This window comes from Falco biarmicus, chromosome 4 (assembly GCF_023638135.1).
Source record: "Falco biarmicus isolate bFalBia1 chromosome 4, bFalBia1.pri, whole genome shotgun sequence".
Taxonomy (NCBI): domain Eukaryota; kingdom Metazoa; phylum Chordata; class Aves; order Falconiformes; family Falconidae; genus Falco; species Falco biarmicus.
Genome location: NC_079291.1, coordinates 47891123 through 47911058, shown reverse-complemented (window position 1 = coordinate 47911058; position 19936 = coordinate 47891123). Strand labels below are relative to the sequence as shown.

The following is a 19936-nucleotide window of genomic DNA, read 5'->3' as shown; positions in this document are numbered from 1 at the left end:
AGGAACAGGATGAAATTATGTAAGGTGACCACCAATGCTTTCTAAACACTGCTGAGCTGGCAATTCTGATGCATGATATTCAAGACTATTTGGTTTATGTATTTTACGTGTTGCTTCTGTGCCACTTTGCTCCGCGCAACCCGGTCTTCCTCCTCCTAGGATTTATGGCAATACAACCTGCAAATCCAGTCCCATTGAAGGGAAACAATTATCCCTCAAACTCCTTGCCAAAGAAATTTAACATCATCACGCTAAAGCATCATCAGTGCTTTTTGGTATCAACACCACAGAAGATACAAATACATTTGCTTGTCTTTATTTCCCGGTTTATTTTAAAACTATGCACACCTAATTCTGCCTCATAATCCTTCTAGCACACCAATCCCCATCTCTTTGGCATCTCCATTTTTTCCACAGAATGCTTAGCTTGCCTGAAATACAGGAAAGAGAAGTATGTGGTCACAGGATGATCCGTATTGTTTCAATATAAGGCAGTAAGTGTATCACAGCTGCCAGTTCCCAAGATACGGTTTCCATGGAGAATAATTTGTACTAATGTCTAAGATAAAAGGGCATGAAAACCCAGAGGCAGTGAAGCAAGAAAACATACAGATAAGAGAAGAATTAGCTCTATACTTAAGTGTGCTGCAGAATCTCTTAGGTGTCCTAACGCCTGGTTAGTAAAGCCCTCGTGTGACAAGTCAGCCTTCATCTGCCTTTTGAGGATGTACTTCACTGCCAGTGAATTCAAAGGGGGCAGCAGTGCTAGTTCCAAAGATTTTCGAGCTTCATAGTTTTACTGCATTAGTTACCACAGCACCCCAGTCTAAGTGTCAGAGATGCAAAGAAAAAAGGTTTGAAACTAAATTACGTAAGTATATTGTGAATTGTATTTCACAAACACAATTTTTGACATTTTGTTGTCATTTGTGGCTGTCAATCTGTAGAGACCATCAACTGCTTCACAAAAAATACTGTCCAGTGCCTTGCGCGAGCTTTAGAAACTCTGCAGAGATTCTGGACAACTCATGGAAAAGGTAGGTAAACTGTCAACTATCGCCACACCAAGCAGCTTGCTCAGCATACCGCTACTGAAGAGTATCTCCAGCTATAACAGTTGAAAGTCTCCGCTGATAAAACTGAAGCACATTACACGTGGTGTAGAGTGCATGAAAAAGCAACTCTCTCTTTTCACATCAAATTGCATCAGACCAGCCATTTTAGAAGGAACACAACACGGTCTATTTGTACTGCTCTGTCACCTGCCTTTCTTCAATCTGCCATGCTGTTGCTCCTTCTTTAATGGGAAGAGCCTGATGAGCCAGCCCAGGCAACAGAAGTAAACTCACGCATGTCTTCTTGGCTAAGGTGTGCAGTCATTTTCAAGCTGTGGTTCTGGGAATCGCCAGTCACTTTTTATGGATTCTCATAAGAAGACCCACAAAAGCAAGTTCATACACACTGTGAAACAATCATTTTAAGCATCATAATCTATTTCTGCTATCACTTTTGGTTAGTGTAGGATCAGCAGCTTTTCTTCTAAATCTTGTTTCCTTTTTTCAAGCATTTTCTCCTAACAGTTGTCACTGCTTACCTTCTGACATTACCTTTAGTTTACGCAATTCAAACTCTCACGGTTTCCCCAATATGTAGTTCAGTTGAGAAAAAACAGAAACAGCAGAAAGACACTTATTGCACTTTGTTAGTATTGCACAAATTTAGTATTGACACCCAAAGTGCAATACTAACAACTCTGTATACATCTAGCTCATATTCATGCAGGTACATTGGTGTTTATATTTGTTTTCTCACAACCTGTTAGAGACATGAAGTGGGCACTCCACTGCAGAGGTAGGCAGACGTTATCAACAACTGTCAACTCGAGTGAAAAAAAAAATAAAATATATATATATAATTATATATATAAATATACATATATTCTGATTCCAGAAATGTATTGCAAACAAAAGTGAGGAAAGTGCTAAAAGCTAGGCTGAGTGAATTCCTTACGAAGACCACGTAGAAGTCTTCATAAGGAGAGTAACAGGAGTCTGCAAGTGGATGTGTAGCGCTTCAGTTAGTAGTTTAAACGTGTCATTGGAAAATGCAATGCTCATTACCACAAAGGATGACTGTAAATAACGTTTTGCTTCAGCTGTTAAGGTTTTGGCTTTTTTCTGGTTCTGCCCTTCAGTTCCTCTATCCCCTCCCACATACTGTTATTTTTATATATAGCCAACACTTCCAGATGTCACTGTCATCTGCCACCAATACACCATCACTCTTTCCGGATGAAGTTTTTGCTAGTTCTAATCTTTAGGTTATATCTAAGGTTTCTGGCATTAGGAAAGCTAGGAAGTAGAGAAAAAGGTGTTGAAAAACAAAGTCTGAGCTAAGACTCCATAAACGTAAACAGTTCTTCCATCATGGTTTTAGTTTACCTGATAAACTGAGCTAAATAAGCTAAGGGAAACTAAGCCATATATGCCAATCTCTCTCTCAAAAACAGGTAAGGAAAGATAAATAATACAGACAATTCCTGAAAAGGATACCATTACCCTCCTATGGGACAGAATTTTGTATGTTTTTAGCAACAGAAAAAAAATGTATCCTTTGAAAGACTGATAGGGTTTGTGGAAGGTGGAAAAGGTAATTTGACTTTTTAATTCTTTTTGCACTTGATCACGTGACTCCAGCGTTCTCAGTCCCAAAGAACAGTGTCTGTCAAAATGACACGTATCACTGACAAAAAATGAAACACAAACAAGTCTGCAAATGGAAACAGGAATTAGGCAAACATGTCTGGGCTGCAGAGGGATGCATGAATAGAAACCCTTACAAGATAATATTCAACCAGTTACCAATGCATAAATGACCAAATGAATGGCCCGCTGGCTCAACATATGCAAATAATTCATTAAGACAATGAGGCTTGAAGGGACAGGTTTATTACATCTCCTACACCTTTTCATTTCTGAGCCGGTGACCAAAGCAGTAAAGAAAACCTCAAAACAGAAAACATTTACAGCAAACTTAGTTTCAGGTTCTGAAGTGAAAAACACAATGTATTTGTGGTGTTAATTAAAACACTATTTGGTTCTTCTCCCTTCTCACACCTCGGGTGAGTCTCTAACCTTGCAATGGCATTTTCCATACAGTAATGCTTAAAAAACTGCACTAAACACAACATAATCCTAAATAATAATTCATTTTTAATTACATGGTATAGAATAACTTGCAAACAAAAGACACTCAATTACGATTTACTGACAGGTACTGTATCTTTTGGCAACCATGGAACAACCCAGAAGAAAAAGCAAAGAATCATTTTATAACCACATGAGGGAAAGAAATGTCCATCTAATTGTAGAGGATTCATACCTCAAAACTCAAACTAAAGAAAAAATCCACACTTACAGCAGATTTTTTTTTAATTCTTAGTGCAAGAAACATAACCAAGTTAATCACAGAATCAGTACTAATTAAGAATATGGAAAATTATCCTATACAGAGGTAGAGTCCAGTGCACAAGGCTAAAACGATATTCAATAGTCTAAACAAGACTGAGCCAGGTTTTATGGAATCCACTTTTTAAAGTATCAGCTGTATGTACATACATACAATAAATAGACTATACAATCTTTAAAGTAGTTTAATAAACTTCACAAAAATTATAGTAGATGCATTGAGATCTTTACATAATCCAAAGTTCATATCTCTATCACCCAAAATGGATAAAACCAATATTCCTGATATCAAGTTAAATGGAAAATAGTTTAGCAAAGTGTTGATAAATCAAAATATCTTACATATTTTAAAGCCTAAATTTACGCTTATAAAGGATGAATTTCAAATGCTCTGAAAATGTTTCTTTTGATACTATCTGTAAAGAGGTTTCAAATGCTGTAATTTGCATTTATATTGTTATAAACACTTTCCTTACATTCCATGTTCAAGGGAAAAATGGACTTGGATACTCACAGTTCTGATGCATTGGCACAACAAGAAGTGATGAGAATAAGATTATTTTAAAGGCCCAAAGACATCAGTAGAATTTATGGACAAAGCCTTCATATCTCAAACCACAGAAATCACATTAGAAAGTTAACAGAAAACTGTTTGGTATTACTACTTCAATCCTGTCAGTGCCTCTCCACCTGGAGGCATCCAATTAGCATTGCACTGGAAATCAAGTGTGTATCTCTGGGCCCCTGGGTCTGCTACAAGCCCATAGGGCTTAATAAAACAAATACAGAATCTTTATGGTTTACCACAGTAGTGCATAAATCAGGGACGTCTGTTGCCATTCATTTCAATGATAGTTGCAAAGAAAATATTTCAGGGAACTGAGAGTTTTCCGCTATATTTTCCTAAACTGTGAAAAAAAAAGAAAAAAGAAAAAAAAAAGGGAGTGGGGGTGGGAGTGGGGAAATCACCCTGGGGCGTTATAAAGCACATATGCTTATACTGACAAGTTATTTGCTATAAAAGGTTCTTACAAATTCCAAGGGGGCAACAGCCACAGTAAGAGGGAACTAGTAACAACCACAGAAGAGCTTAATAATCAGAGTTGAAAATCATGTTCACAGTTCAGTTACTTTTAGTTTCTATAAGCACCTATGCTGAAAAACACAAGGGTTTGTATTTTAGCTTCAAAATTGATTCTACTTGTGACAAATACCTTGTTAAGATTTCCATTCTGCTCTTCTACAGGCCTTCTCACTGGAACAATTTTTTTTATTATTTTTTATTTTATACAAACAGACTCACTTTGATTTAAAGTAAACATATAAAAATTGAGAATATTGCTTGCAACAATGGACCTGGAGGTGAAGGAATGAACTAGTCAGGCCATACGAAGAAAAAAAAACAACAACCCAACAAACAAGTCCCTCAAAATGAATTCTGCTAAACTTCTAACGCTATGAAAATCTGCAAAAAGAATCACAAGATCTGTTGCAAATTTCAGAGATTTGGCCCAAGTCTTATCATCATCATCTGAACACTTTAATAACTGTATCTTTATATTAAGGAAAAATAAATGATTCCAAGAACTCAGGAAGGCACACACACCCAAGTATACTATAAATAAAACACATCGTGAAATTATGAAGATCTTCTGATCCCTGTACATACTTTTGGTTCAGCACTATGGTCAAGTTCTCTCTTTTGAAATACAATAAAAGGCATACAAGAAATAACATATGCATAATAATTACGAAGAATAATGCTAGTAAGACAGCTTACAGAGAAAAGTGCAGTGAAAAAACCCAACACTATTTATCTAGGGGCTTGTGCTACTGTAAATACAGACTTTGTATTTCCTGCTGTGCAAGGGGAAGAATTTAACCTGGGAAGCAGCAATGAGGAATGCAAAGAACAACAAAAAATAAAAAAGATACTAAGAAAAGCCTTTAAGATGGAACTCTCACAACTTCATTCCTCTAGTGCAGTTATCTGACTACATGGTTTGCTTTCATGCTGCCATTTCTCTTCATGAGTACAGCACATTGGAAAATGGCACAGAGTTCTTAAATATTTTTCTGCCTCTACTTCATTTTTTTGTTTCTTCCAAGCACCTGATTTGCTGTTTCCTCATAAAAAGGGTAAAGCTGTTAGCAAAAGTGAGAAAAAAAAAATTGTTGCCCATCTTCTCTCCCAAACAGCGATTTCTCCATTTCTCCTTCCACTAGGTATTTTACTCGTGTGCTACACAATGGGGAGGCACTGTAAAGGCAGCTTGACAGATCTAAAAATAAAAAAATCAAAAGTCTTTTTTCTTTATCCCCCCGCCCCCCCCCCCAAAAAAAATGGATGGATGAAACAGTACGTCCGTAGGAATATTCCAGTCTCCTCTGTTAGGAGATAATAGCAGGGGACCATCTAACCACAGTTAGATTGTCAGCACTGACTGACCGTTTCTTTGCAGCTTTCCTGAAGTCCTTATATTTATCTTCACACAGGCGGGAAATGGCCTGTAAGACAAAAGAATGAAAAAACCTCAATAGCATTGACCACAGCTATACAGGGGAATTAAAACTAAATGCAGATTTCTACATATAGGTAGAACTAAAAAAAAAAATCACTTCATTAGGCGAAACACACAGAGAGCTTCTTCCCAAATCGTCTTTCTCATTTCATTAATCTAAAAGAAAGAAACACACTGGCACTGCACTGTTCGTCACAGCTGCTTTTGAAGGACTCAGTGAGCATATTCCAAGCTTTTTCTTTACAGGCTAACCATCACAAATCTCATCGAGGTAGCTGATGATGGTTACCCACTGCTATATGGTAACTTATATAGCACTTCATTGGTGAAAAATCATGGAAAACTCAGAAAAACAACTATAGAAATTGTAAGGATATTTGGAGAATTTATAAAGAGGATGATTATTGGTTTTTTTATTTCCTAAAATGTTTTGTAGTGATTGTATTCTCTACTGATAAATGGTCTGTCAGAATACTCGCCCTGCTTTGCTTACAGAGCTGATGTTTACTTGCCTTTCAGAAGGAGATGGTGATTTCTGTGTGATCAGGCTATCTTATGTGGTGCCAGTGGGAAACATAACTCACATTCAGAACAAATTAATTTGCATTGAAAATACATAGAAATGTTAAAAACCATTTAAAGAGAGAGAAAAACATTATTTAAATGTCAACTCCCATTATACTACACTGGAGTTAGTGCTTTACGTTTCTTCTACTGTTTTTAGCCAAGTTTAAAACAAATATTTATTATGGACCTCGTATGCACAAATATACTCTGCCCTAAAATAGCATGTCTGTTATAGAGTTCATATGGTTGGGACAGGCTATGGCTGGCATCAGTAGGGGTGTTAACTCTGGTGATCAAACATGCAGAACTGCAGAGAAAGCTCACTGCAAGGAGTACTCAAGGTCAAATTAAAAAATAAGGTGAACTAAACCAGGATTTTTATTTACTCAGGTATGCTTTTGAGTGGTGTCTTAAGATAAGGCATTTAATAAAAAGTACTGTACAAACAAAACCAGTACAAGTGTTTGATTATAAAACAAGGCAGTACAAATAAACAGCCTGACTCTGCTGATCATCAGTTTCTTTCTTGATCTTTATTTTTACAGCACACCAAATTGTAGCACTGAAGAGTCCTTTTTTAATAGTCCTGCAAAGACCAGGGGCAGGTATGACAGAAGTACACTACTCATACATCTGAGAGCAAGTTCACCTAATGCTTTGGTCAATTCAGCCACAAAACATTGGTAAAAAAAACCCCACCAAACCAAACCGAAAACCAAAACCAAAACAACACAAAGCACACCACCACCACCACCACCACCAAGAAACCAGCTGACCAGCTGTAACTTCTTAGCTGGAAACTTAATTTCCTTTTGTTAAGACCATTCTTGAACTCAGTTTTCTTTCTTGGTGCACATGAAGAGAACAACAGACTATAATAATGCAAATACTCCCGCTGGTTTGTAGACCATAACTTAACTCACTTAAAACTGCTTAACACCACTTTGTTTAATTTAACAAGGAACTCAATGAACTAAGAAAGTTTGTGAATCCTAAATATGACTGAATTGCAACAGATGAAAAGCATTTAACCATGAAATAACACACCAAGGTATGGCTTGGCAAATAGGTGTACTGAGGTGGAGCCCAGCTTCTTTCAGCTGCCGTATCAAGCTGTTACCTTAGGCACCAAACAACCAGAGAAGGTAATGACTTCAGAATTGTCTGGTTCACAAGGAAAATTTCTGTTCTGGCACTTGGTCAGACAAGATGAAATTTTGCTTGGAAATGACACAATATCTGGCATCTCTAGGCTCTGGTGATTAATCATATGGATATGAAACACACTAGCTGCTGTTTAAAGCAATCCTGTATCTAAAGACACCTCTTCATTTGCAAATAATTTACAAAATTGACATTTGCAGCCTACCTGGCAAGTTAATCAACTTTAGCATAACATATGGGGAAACAAGACAAAAGCAGAAAATTGTAAATATTTATTATTGTCTTTCAGTTAAAATAAATCCAAATAGCTTATAAACACCTTTCTGACATCTGGTATTTCAGTTGCTTTTATTGCTGGAAAAAGAAACTAATTTTTGGCAGTTGCAAGCGACTGCTTCCCATATGAAATCAAAATGTTCTTAAAAACATCAACACTACCCAACTGTGAAATTTTTTTTGGACTTGGTTGTAGTATCATGTAATCAGCTATAAAAATGCATATGTATACATTCTTCCATTATATATATGCATACAGAACTAGAGGTCCATTCCTCTGCTGAATTATATGACTCTAGATGAGACTGTTACTGGTGAAGGGGCTGAGTAAGGAACAGGGAGCGGGGAGAAAGGCAGTAGTAGAAGTATAAATTTTGGCTGCATGTACATGTTTGTGCAGGGCAGGAATGCATCAGGGCTGGCTATGGGATGCACAAAGGCACACAACCATGACTGCTGCAACACCCCAATGGGCAAACCACTGAGAACTTAGCAGGGGCAGACAGTTCTAAGTCTAAGTCTGGAAGGGTTGTATATAAGGAAGATGTAAAAAAATAAAATAAAATAAATTTTTAAAATAGCTAGAACAACTAGAAGTTGTGATGATGGGGGTTCTCCTTAATTTATGGAGAATGACAAGAGCAGCAATCAGGTTACTCCTGACAAAAGAGCAGGCGAGTTTTGCTCTCCCTTTGCTTCCTGGCTAAGAAGGTTCTGAACATACAAAACCCACAGGATTGCAATCAATCACTGCGACCATGGGAAGCTGGAGGAATATAAAGATACCTCTCTACTTGTAACTTACTATTTTTCTCCTCTTTTTTGTCTGTTTGATCCATGGGGCTGTACCTCTTTAGGGTCAAGAAAATACAGCACATAGTTCAAAGGGTTTGAACTGTGTGCTCAAGCACTATCCTAACAATAAAAAGCTCAGACAACATACAGTCAGACAGGGAGTGTGCTAATGAATGCCCTTACAAAATCTAGCTTTGAAACGATCACAGTGCTAAGATCACAAGCAGAAGTAAGGTAGACACGTTTTGTACACTTACCCCAAAGAGCAGAATCTGACATATTTAGCTCAGCACACAGGAGAGTAACCAGGTGCAAGAGTAGGAAATTACAAAATAGTGGATTAAGGTTGGATATCCAACAACCTTCTTGGCAGAAAAATCTCCCATATTAGAAAACAGTTCTCAGGAGAAGCAAAGGAAGCCTTGACATTTGACATAATTAAAAGGAAGGAGAAAACACACTACAACATATGCTGGTTGGAACAAACAGTACCGGCAGGTGGACAGACTACATGATCTAATGAAAGGGTATTTGTCATTTTTAACTTGCACGATTCCATACAATGGGAAAAAAATACAGACATAATTAAAAGGAAGGAGAAAACACATTACAACATATGCTGGTTGGAACAAACAGCACCAGCAGGTGGAGAGACTACATGATCTAATGAAAGGGTATTTGTCATTTTTAACTTGCATGATTCCATTCAATGGGAAAAAAAAACCCAGAGGCATCAAGAAAGTGGTTTCTGGCTACTAGGTGCACTGGTATAACAAATTCAGGACACTTTAAGGCCACAAGCTGATGAAAAGAAAGAAAAAATTACTTTCATTTAGTCATTTAAAAGACAAAGCTGCCTCTTAAGTGTCAATTGTGGGAACATTAGACAAGAAAAAACGTTCACTGCAGATGCTCCAGAAAGCGGTATCATTTCACCTCTAAGCTTATGGATCTTTTCCAGCATTTCCATTTGATGAGGAACAGTATTTACTAGTCCTCTTGGGGCTTTTTTTTTCATCACAGGTACGTCAACCTCATGGTATTTGCATACACAAACCAGCTTGAAAACGCAAAAGTAGCAAAAATGTGTTGTAATATAACCATTCCTCTATGCAAGACCTTTTGTGATCTCAAATGCCAGTAAATAAGTTGTTTTAAATCTTAGGACTGAGCAAGGTCCTTTCAGTTTACCACAGAAGGCAAATCCTTTCCCTGCATACATACATTTGCTATGAGTCTGCTGCCTTTCATCACAGACTGCAGCTTTTTCTCTCAGTATCAAAAATATCACAGCCTGTGTGGTACTACATCTACTCCACTTGACAATACAGGCAATTGCTTTAAAAACAGAGAACTCTGGGCTGAACGGCACATGAGAGACCTAGAAAAGTGTGGCAAGTGCATTGATAACTCTTGGCAAGCTAAATGCTTAACTGTGCTCAAGGAACTAGGCTATAAATTATACTGTCAACTGGTTTCAAGGGGACACTAATGAAAATGAAGTATTGACAGGGAACAAGGGAGTTCCCTCCCTCCTGGCCACGGAACAGAGGCAAAGAGGTGGTAGACCAAGCTGGTTTCATAGCAGATATGCTTCCTCTTCCCTGAAGACATCCTTTTGGCTAGCGGCCTGTTTTGCTTACGGCCTACTTCTGCTAGCAGCACAAAGAATCCCCAACATAGAAAATGTTTAATAATATGGGTTTAATGAAAAATATTCCATTATTTATTTTTTAATTTGCCTTCTCTTTAGTTAGTACAGAAAATTCACCAGTATTCTCTGGGTATTTACAATTATTTCCCATTTTCTTGTCTTCTAAGGTGTTAGGATCTATCATTGTTACCTTCATTTGTACCCCACTGTTATACATCGTGTACGATGCAGGCTGACAGTGTTGGGAAACTGTGTACTAAATGCTCTTAAAAAAGTTCTCTTCCCTCAATTTTAATATATGTAATGGCACTTATTCTCAAGACCCCCATAACTCAGTAAACCACCTCTCTTCCTTTAAGATTACAATACTAATTACTTTTCATTTTTTAAGATTCTCTTCAACAGAAACAAAATCTGATGCAAATTTACACCATACTCCATACACAAAGTTACATTCCTATTGAAGCTATCCGTAAGATTTAGAAAGAATATTTAGAAAAAATGAGAAATACAACTTCAGTGAAATCTGCTTTAATTCTTTCTCCACCACTTTCTGCTTCCATTACAGTCACAAACAAGTCAATTAACCTTCCCACGCACCATTTCCTCCCACAAAAACGTGTATAGTTCTGCCTGCCTGCCTATTTTACAGGAGTGCTAGGAGTTTCAGAACACGCAAAGCTCACTCTAACCCACAGGCAAACCACCTCCAGTGCAAAGCTGTTACATAATTAAAGATGTGCGATGTTAAAAGTAGTTAGCATCTAATGACAAATTTCAAAATTAGTAACAAAATGCGTACATACTCATACAACAATGCCCTTATTTGAAAAACTTCCTATCAGGAAAAACAGATTCCAGTCTTGCAAAAAGCCCACACTTAGCTGATGATTTTAAATTCCTCCTGTGTCTGTGGGAATTCATAGTGCCCTGCACTTCACAGGTCCAGACCATCCCACATAGTGCTTTCTGCATATGGTCTATTCAGGTCTCATCAGCATTCATGACTTATTCACTAAAGATGTGTGCTCATTTCTGGCTTTCCATTACTGAGAAAAACACCACAGGAGATAACAGATTTGGATCCACATGAAGCGGAGCAGTAGCAGATAACAAACACGTGGAATAGTTATTCTCAGCAGTACTTGTTAATATTCTGTCCTTTAAGGCTGAAAATCAGTTCTAAGAAACCAAATGAACACACAAAACCCAGACCGTGAATAAAGTTACTGTAAAACTTGTGGGTACTTCCACAAGGCCAGTTCAGACAACTGGAACTGGAAAAGAATTGGAAAGCAAGAAAAGGTATGAAGCAAATTGGGCCAAAAAGCTGTTCCCATGTCCACAAATACCCAAAGCACAAATCAAAGAGTCATGAAAATTGGGGCATATGATATTCTAATATATCTCATGGGAATATTTTGGAAGAGAGGGAAGAAACAATGGAAAAATCCCAAATCCCCTTATATATTCAACTCAGCAATCTAAAAAGAAGGTGTCTTACCTCAAGTTTATATGCCCTGTCCCTGCTGAGGGGCTCCAAAGGAAAACTCAGGTTGTTCGCTTCTGCCAGGGAACGCAAATCAAAATAATACTTGGCATAAACACTGGAGGGAACATTAATATTGAACTGCAACAGCTCAAGAAACTGGCGTTCCAGCTCATTCCTGTAGAAAGAAGATAAATATGGAAACATATTTCAGGCTGTGCATTCTGAATGTAATTTACTTTAAATTGCAAATGGTATAAAGTAAATTCATTTCTTATTCTTGCTAGATGCAATTATCTTAGCCTAAGGTCTGACCTAGTCTACCAAGTTCCATTGATGTACATATGCCAATGAGTATGAAAGATGATGCACCTTGCAGCTGCTACTGTGATGCCAATTAAATCCAGACACAAACTTTTGCTAGTGGAAGGGCACCTTTATCAGTTTAGCTCATAAAATCAGGGCAAGAAAAGCTAGCAGGAAAAAAAATTTCTTGTAGTTACTGCTGTGCCTCCACTAGGTGGATCTGCACACACACCTATGCAATCACGAAATGCAGACATGCCCTAAATTTGTCTCTCATAAATGCTGCAAATTACTCTAACACCTAAATCACTGGATAACTTATTTACTTTCTTCAACCTTTCATAATCAATCATTCAGAACTAGTCACAGGAAACCTGAATATTTCAGCATACTGTCTTGTCTTTATGAAAAGAATGAAGCAATTTTTCTCTAGGTCGTGCAATCAAAATTCATGGTGGTGATTGCTGTTTTTCAGTACCTACAACAAATGTGTCTGTCAAAATACCTGTAGGAACAGAGGTTCTGTTTGAGCTCCCACCCTATGAATACTTTGGTATAGCAATACATTATTACCTACACCAGTAGATTAAAAAGGAAGCTAAGAATTAATCTAATTAACAAAATCAAGGACTGGAAATCTTCATAAACTGTATGGTAACTACACATCCTACATAATAATTATACAGGGACATAGGATATATTCAAACAGTGATTTCAAGATATAAGAAATAAAAAAAATAAATGTGTGGTAAAAGCTGTACATATTTGCTGAAAAGTATAGGACTGCACAGCTGTGTTACCAGCAGGTATTGACTGACTACGATACTGCATTTAAATTACATTTTGACTGCAGTGTAAATGTGCAAGGAATGTGCAGGCAGTTGACAACAGAAGAGGAAGGATCTGAGGATAAAAATAAAAAGTACTGGTACAGCAGTTTTTCAACACCGATTTTTCACCTTCTCACTCTTTACTCTTACATCACACTTACATCATAAGCATTGTCCTTCATTACCTTCACACACTCTCTGCCAGAGTTCTGTGTTTACGTAATGATAAATATTAACATTAAAAGACTATCCAAAAGTTGAATATGGACTCTTTGGCAAGAATTCACATTGTTGGAAGATTCTAGCTTTTAAAAAATCCAAATTAAAAAAGTTACATTTTAAGACGTCTATCAATAAATACAGAAGATTATCTTTAAATATCCTTTTATACTGCCAAGATTTTATTTTCTGCAAACTAAGCCTAGAGATCTATGTTAATGGATAATGTAAAGCCTATTTTAATGGAGAAAAACATTGGCTGCACCTCTTCTGAAGACCTTCCCCAAATCTTTAAGAAAAACACATAGCCTCAGATTCTTACTATCCTCTAGCTCCCAGATTGAAGGTTAAGATCAGCAGACTAACTACAGCTGAGAAAGAACAAAACCCCCGCCACGTATTTCTTATTTGAACTAATGTGATTTAACTAACCACCATATCCTTCTTCCCCCACACATCTACAGTAGGCTGCTTCAGCACGTGCTTTCCCACACCCTCTCTTCAAATTCACACAAAAATTTAAGGTAATGATACATACATGACTATAGATACATACTGCACTTCATCCTCCCAAATCCTCTGTTAGCTTTTAGGCACAGTTGAATGCACTGCTGGTGACTTACAAAACACTGAAAAGTCTGCACGATGTTTTTTAAGATACACTTATGCTGGATGATTCACAGCACTTGAAGATTTTGACCTAGAGTTTTTCTGCGTTATTAATACAAACAACAGAAGCCCCCATCTTATACAGAACTAGACCCTTCAAAACCACAATACTGTACTATCCCAACTACCTGAAAAATGAGGAAGGAAAAAAAAAAAATCCAACACACTAGGCAAAGGAGGGAAAAAAATAATGGAAAAACTGTCAGCAGGAATATAAACATCAGGTCATCAAGCACCAAAATCTTTACTACAGGATACACAAGGAGCCCCAAACACAAAGCCCAATGAGCCGAATCACCAAGCACCATATAGAGAGCACAGGCTCCCCTAAGGTTTCTGGTTTTGCAGTTTGTGAGAAACCTCGAATCTTGAAGAAAAAGTTAAGAAGCTAAAAACTTTGAGGGCAAGGACTCATCACAGTCTGGCTTAGGGAATGCGCAGTGCAGAAAGAGGGCTGATGTTAGCATGGGAGCACGGGTCTGCCATGTGAGTAATGGTGTTATATAGCTCAAGTGCAACTCCTAACAGTAGCACCATCACATGTGTTTGTCAAAAACAATAACCTCTTTTTTTGTTTCCTTTCACGCCATCACAGTATGCCTCATCACCTGCCTTCAAAAAGAGCCCTGAGAATCAGCGATTTCCAAAGTTGTATTTATAACCATTCCTGATTAATACTGTCATACAGCACAGTCAAACCTGTCAGTATGCTTCAAGCTGTTCACTACTCTACTTCAGCTTGTCCCAGCTTCAGAAACACTTTAAAATCTCCCAGATTTCCCTTGGAGGAGAAGTGAATGGAAGGAGGCCCTTATAGCCACTGAGTAACCAACAGCATGAAAAAAGGATCAAGGGAAAACTGGCTTAGCAAAATCATTCAGAAAACGCTCAAAACAGTCAAAGAAGCATTATCACATTGTTTTGCATGGAGTAACATTGCACACAGAAATGTGAAGGGCCTTATTTTAGCTTCTTGACCACCCCCACCCCCCTACCCCTTTTATCTTGGAAACCTCATTCTGTCTGGGTTATGTGGCAAAAGAAGTATCTTCAACCATCCTTAAAGTAGCTTACATATTTAAAGCAGATACTGAAATGGCATTATGTGGTATTTCCCACCTCTATTTTGAAATGAGAGTTTTACCCGAAACTAATGAGAGTACCTACAGCATACCACAGAAACGCAAGACTCGTGTTTTTCACTTTGACTTAGGGAAAAAAAACCCCACCTTATTACAAATTGCTTGTTAACACAAGATTTAGAGATAACAATATTTGAACAATGACAGCTACTCACAATTTATGTCTTATCTGGCTGTGTACAAGCATGCTTAATTTAAAGCAATCAGCTGACTCCTAACATTCAACCTTTCCCTCACAGATTATTTTTAGACTAGCTATAAATCTGACAAACAGCGAACTATTAAGAAACTAAATTAAGTCTGCTTTAGCAGAAATGCTTGGCCTTTCACTACTTTGAGATTGCAAACTGAGATTCACAAAACATTCTGTCTGTACAAACATTTCTCCTCATTTAATTCCCTCCTCCCAGAGTGGTCATCCACAGCAAAGTCTCTTCAGTGGCTGCGATCCTGACTTCAGTTGAGTTAAAGCCAACGCAAGTCTATATACTTCTCACTACACTTTGCTTAAGAGCTTTGAAACACACAGATACTGTACCAGATCATCTTTTTAATAACTTTATCGTTATTACTTCTTATAAAAAATGATGTGCAACAGTAGACTGAAAACATGACTCTCCAAATGCATGAGCTACAGTGGCCTGTTGAGGCATCTGCCCCCATCCTGGCACCATCCCAGCGCCAATTCCACCTGCAGCCCTCCCAGTACCGCTCTCGCACGCGCACCAGCTCAGGGAAGGGGACTTCGGAAAGTGTCCGTGGTGTGTGACTCCGCCCTGAATGCACAAATGATACAAACACCAGGCACTTCAGCCAATGTATGTGATACCAGCCAGCCAACCCAACAAAAAAAGCACTTGATTATTTAGCAACATGAGCATTCATTTTAGTGTTTGTAAACATCAGGTTTTTAATTGTGTTTGTTGCTACCAAAGTTCTTTTTATTACTGCTGGAATATACTTTTACTACGACTCAGGAATAACCAGCCAGATATCACAACGCCCTGTGCTGTTAAAATATGCACTTCTTAAAAATGCCATCGGATAAAAAAACATGGAAATTTCTCTTTGCAAGTTAAAATACTGGATTTTTAACATCTTGGAAATGAACTCAGCAGGATATGGGGACGGGGGGAAATCCCAAAAGCACTAATTTTGAATAATCGCAATAAATAGGTGGGTGATCATCTAAAGGTTATTAGGATTACAACAATATTTTTTCCTGCCTTACATGTTAGTCTGCTGTCTGTATGAAGAACCAGCACAAGAGTAAATGTTGCTGAAGTGAATATATGCAGGCTCACTGGGCGTGGGTTTTTTTGTCAACTCATACATTTAAATATTCTGCAGGTCTGTTTTCATCACTGTGCATGAACATCCAGTGGTAAAATACACTTCAACGAGAAAACAAAAATAATTCATGTCTTCTGTGTAAGCAACTGTCAAGGAGACCTCATGCCATCTATCAGTATCCACCATGTTTAGATACAATGCAAATATACAAACTTCATATAATTTATGAAAGAATTTCCTGTCCCCCTCATACACACAGATCATAGCATTCATTGACAAAGATAAACATATTGCACTCACATGTCTTCGACTGTGATATCTTTCAGGATCTGGCAGTAATCCACGTTCCACACTGCCTGGTCATCCCAAACTTTGGATGCCAGCAGAATTGCACCCAGTACAATTCGCTTCCAGTTTGCTGGACAAATATCTATCTCTGCATAAGTTAAAAGCCTTTCAAGATATACCTGTGGAAACACATTAAAATCAAGACTTAATTATTTTGCTATTAGGTAGAAATGAAAATCATTCTTATAAACCCGTTACAGTAATTTTAAAACGGTAATCTGCTCTCAGGAAGATTCTTTTATGAAAGATGTAGGTTTCAATACATACATTTGTGCCAAGCTCAAGACTGGGAGTGATAAATTCATTTTTTAGTTGGCTGTCGCCTTCTGATCATACTACTAAAAACCCCTGCTATTTTTCTGCTTGTAACTGTTGGTAACGTAGGCACATATTAGAATGAATTCAAATGATAGCTTAACTAAATTATTAAAATAAAAATGTAAACAATAAAATGCTAATTACTAATGAGGAAGGCAAGGGTACACTAGCAGTATAAGTTACTAGCTATCGTACAAACAACTATACTTGTAATTTACAGTTATCAGATACGGCATCATGTCATGCAGGGCCCCTCTGGCGAGCCAGTGTGAAGAGATTCTACAGGCACCTATGGGACAGGTGGAGAAAGAGCTACCACAGAAACAGCAAGCTGAAGAGAGAGGAAAAGTGTGTGCTAAGAAGGTAATTCATAACAGTTCCCTCTGGATCGTTAAGATCTAAAGACAAATAACAGTAATCCTGCTGGACCTACAAGAACTGACAGCCTCGGGACACCACCGCCTGCCCAAGGCCACCACCACAGGCGAGCACCACCAGAACTCACATAGCCCACACCTCATCCAGGAGGGGGGTGGGCACCACTTACAAAAACTACAGGATTAAATATGCACACCTGATGAAACAAGGGACGCTGGAGGGACTTTCTGAAGGCCCACCAATAAGCTGCTGGGGAGGCAGGGTGTATAGCACGACCCTCTGCTTCCAAACCCAGAGTTAGGCTGGCCCCCCCGCTGGGGGGAATTCGCTGGGGGGATTCCGGGGGAATCTGTCAGGGATTCACGGGAGCCATTACGTCAACGGGCTGTGTGAACAGTACCTGCTATCAGTAACAGCAGCTCAATTACATTAGTAATACCAGACTGACAAACCAAATGCATTCGAAGAAACAGTGGTTGGGGGTGATCTGTGTGCCCCCCTACCCTATCCCCAGTTAGGGACGGGGAAATAACAATTCTGAATGCTTACATGCCAGGTGAACAATACCCAATACTTCTGCAAGCCACAACATTTAAACACTTCATATACTACCTGAGGGGACACATAATAAATCCCCTGCAGTCTAAGTTAATGTTTATTAGCACCTAAACCCAAAGAATAGCTAATATATCCAAAATTCAGCGTAGGATGCAGGCTGGTAGGGATTTGATGGGAAGGGGAAAGGGGGGGACGTAGGGGAAAAACTTTTACAACCCAGAACACCTCACTTGTAATTTTCTATAAGGATGCACACTCACACAAGCACACAGAGGTCTTTCAGTGGATTGTGCTTCTGGAAAGTCTAGCAGTAGCAGAAAATATTACATACTTAAAAAATAATAATTAATGTATTTTGAACCTCATGTATTTTTATGAGTCAACAGTAATATCAAGGCCAATTATATCCTTCGTATGGTTTTGTTCACTGATTTTCACAATTACAATTTGTACAAGTAATTAAGAGTTTGGTACAAGATCATAAAAAACAGTAGACAGCTGTTGTATAATTTAAAGTTTTACAGAAAAAAATACATTTTATGAAAAAAATATTAAACATCTGAATATGTGTACACAGATATTCAGCCCACAAAATGAACTGTCCCAGACACTCTGCAGTATAAATGGTGTATTGAGCAAGATAATCACGGGAAAAAATACACAGTATTAGACAACTTTCATTCAAAGTGCTCACCACAAAGTATAAGTTCTTTGCTTCCTACTCTTACTGAAGGAAAATAAAACTCGAGTTACGGTGTCTGTAATGGTCACTAATACAGTTGTATTACAATGAATTCATGTGTAGTAAGTATAAAATTTTTTCTCCTCAACAGACCAATCTCTCCCAAGCGACAGGCTTCTCAGTCCACTGTGAGGTTGTTCCAAACAGGTTTCACTGCACTCTTCTGGCAATGATTTAAGGAAAAACAGGTGCAGTCATTTATTGAGTTAGCAAATTCTGCTCTGATTCAGAAACAAATTTTTTTTACTGCCTCCACTAGCATCAAGGAAGTGGAGTTGTTCTGCAGTTTTGCTTCTCACCCGTGGAACAACTTGCTGTGCATGAAGGAGCAGAACTTGAAACTGTAAGTGCTTCAACATGACAACACAGACACACTTACCGAAACCAACAATTAGTCCCGATATGCTACTCTATAAAAATACGGGTTTGCATTTACTGAAAACCAACCTATTCTTCACACCTTGTAATACATCTTATAATACCCTCTTCATTGCATTGTGATAAAAAGTAATTAGGTGGTTACATAGGCTGCTAGAACTCTTACTAAAAAAGTCTACACTGACTGACAAACTAGCAGGTTTTATGAGATACTCTGATGAAAGTACAATATACATGCAAAATACTACACCTACCTGAAAGACTGTATATTTTATAAAAACAGAATACTGCTTGAGATTCTGAAGGGCCAGCATTTTGTTTTAAATTTTAAATACCTTAACCTATTCTTCTATAGACACTGAAGGAAATTTGCTTCTGCTCTAACAGAAGAAATACAGGGCTGCTAAGAAAACTGAAAACATTGTTTTAAAATAATGTTTTGTACTTACCAATTTAAAACATTTTTAAGATGAATTATGAATGATTTATAGGTAATTACTAAAACCCACAAAACATTTAGAAAAGATTTATCCTAAGTTTTGGGGTATCTGTACCTTCAAAAAATACTGGACTAACTTTAAACAAGTCACAACTACTAACGTAAAAGGAGTGTACATACAAAATAGCAGATGTACAGAAATCTTATTTGAAAATCGTGATTTCACTGATACTACTAATGCCAAAATAGTTTCAACAAATTTTTGAAATCACAGAATATTCAAAAAGTCTGAATAGTTACAGTATATTGGATACTACAGACTGGTCAAATAAAAAAAAAGTATCAGTAAAAGACCTCTGGTGTTCTCACTTCCCAAAAGGTT

The 19936-nt window shown here is 37.8% G+C and overlaps 1 protein-coding gene across 6 annotated transcripts in view; it reads right to left on the bottom strand.

Annotated features, from left to right (window-relative positions):
- Positions 1–2926: 2926 nt before the first annotated feature.
- The window catches only part of CCNY (cyclin Y), a 129345-nt gene continuing 112335 nt past the window's right edge, over positions 2927–19936 (bottom strand). For all 6 annotated transcript variants that reach the window (XM_056335894.1, XM_056335895.1, XM_056335898.1 and 3 more), the window contains 3 exons: positions 16694–16860; positions 11950–12112; positions 2927–5975 (listed from right to left, as the gene is read on the bottom strand). In XM_056335894.1, the coding sequence (XP_056191869.1) occupies positions 5859–5975; positions 11950–12112; positions 16694–16860 (447 nt within the window). In that variant the 3' untranslated portion in view covers positions 2927–5858. The remainder of the gene's footprint in view (positions 5976–11949; positions 12113–16693; positions 16861–19936) is intronic.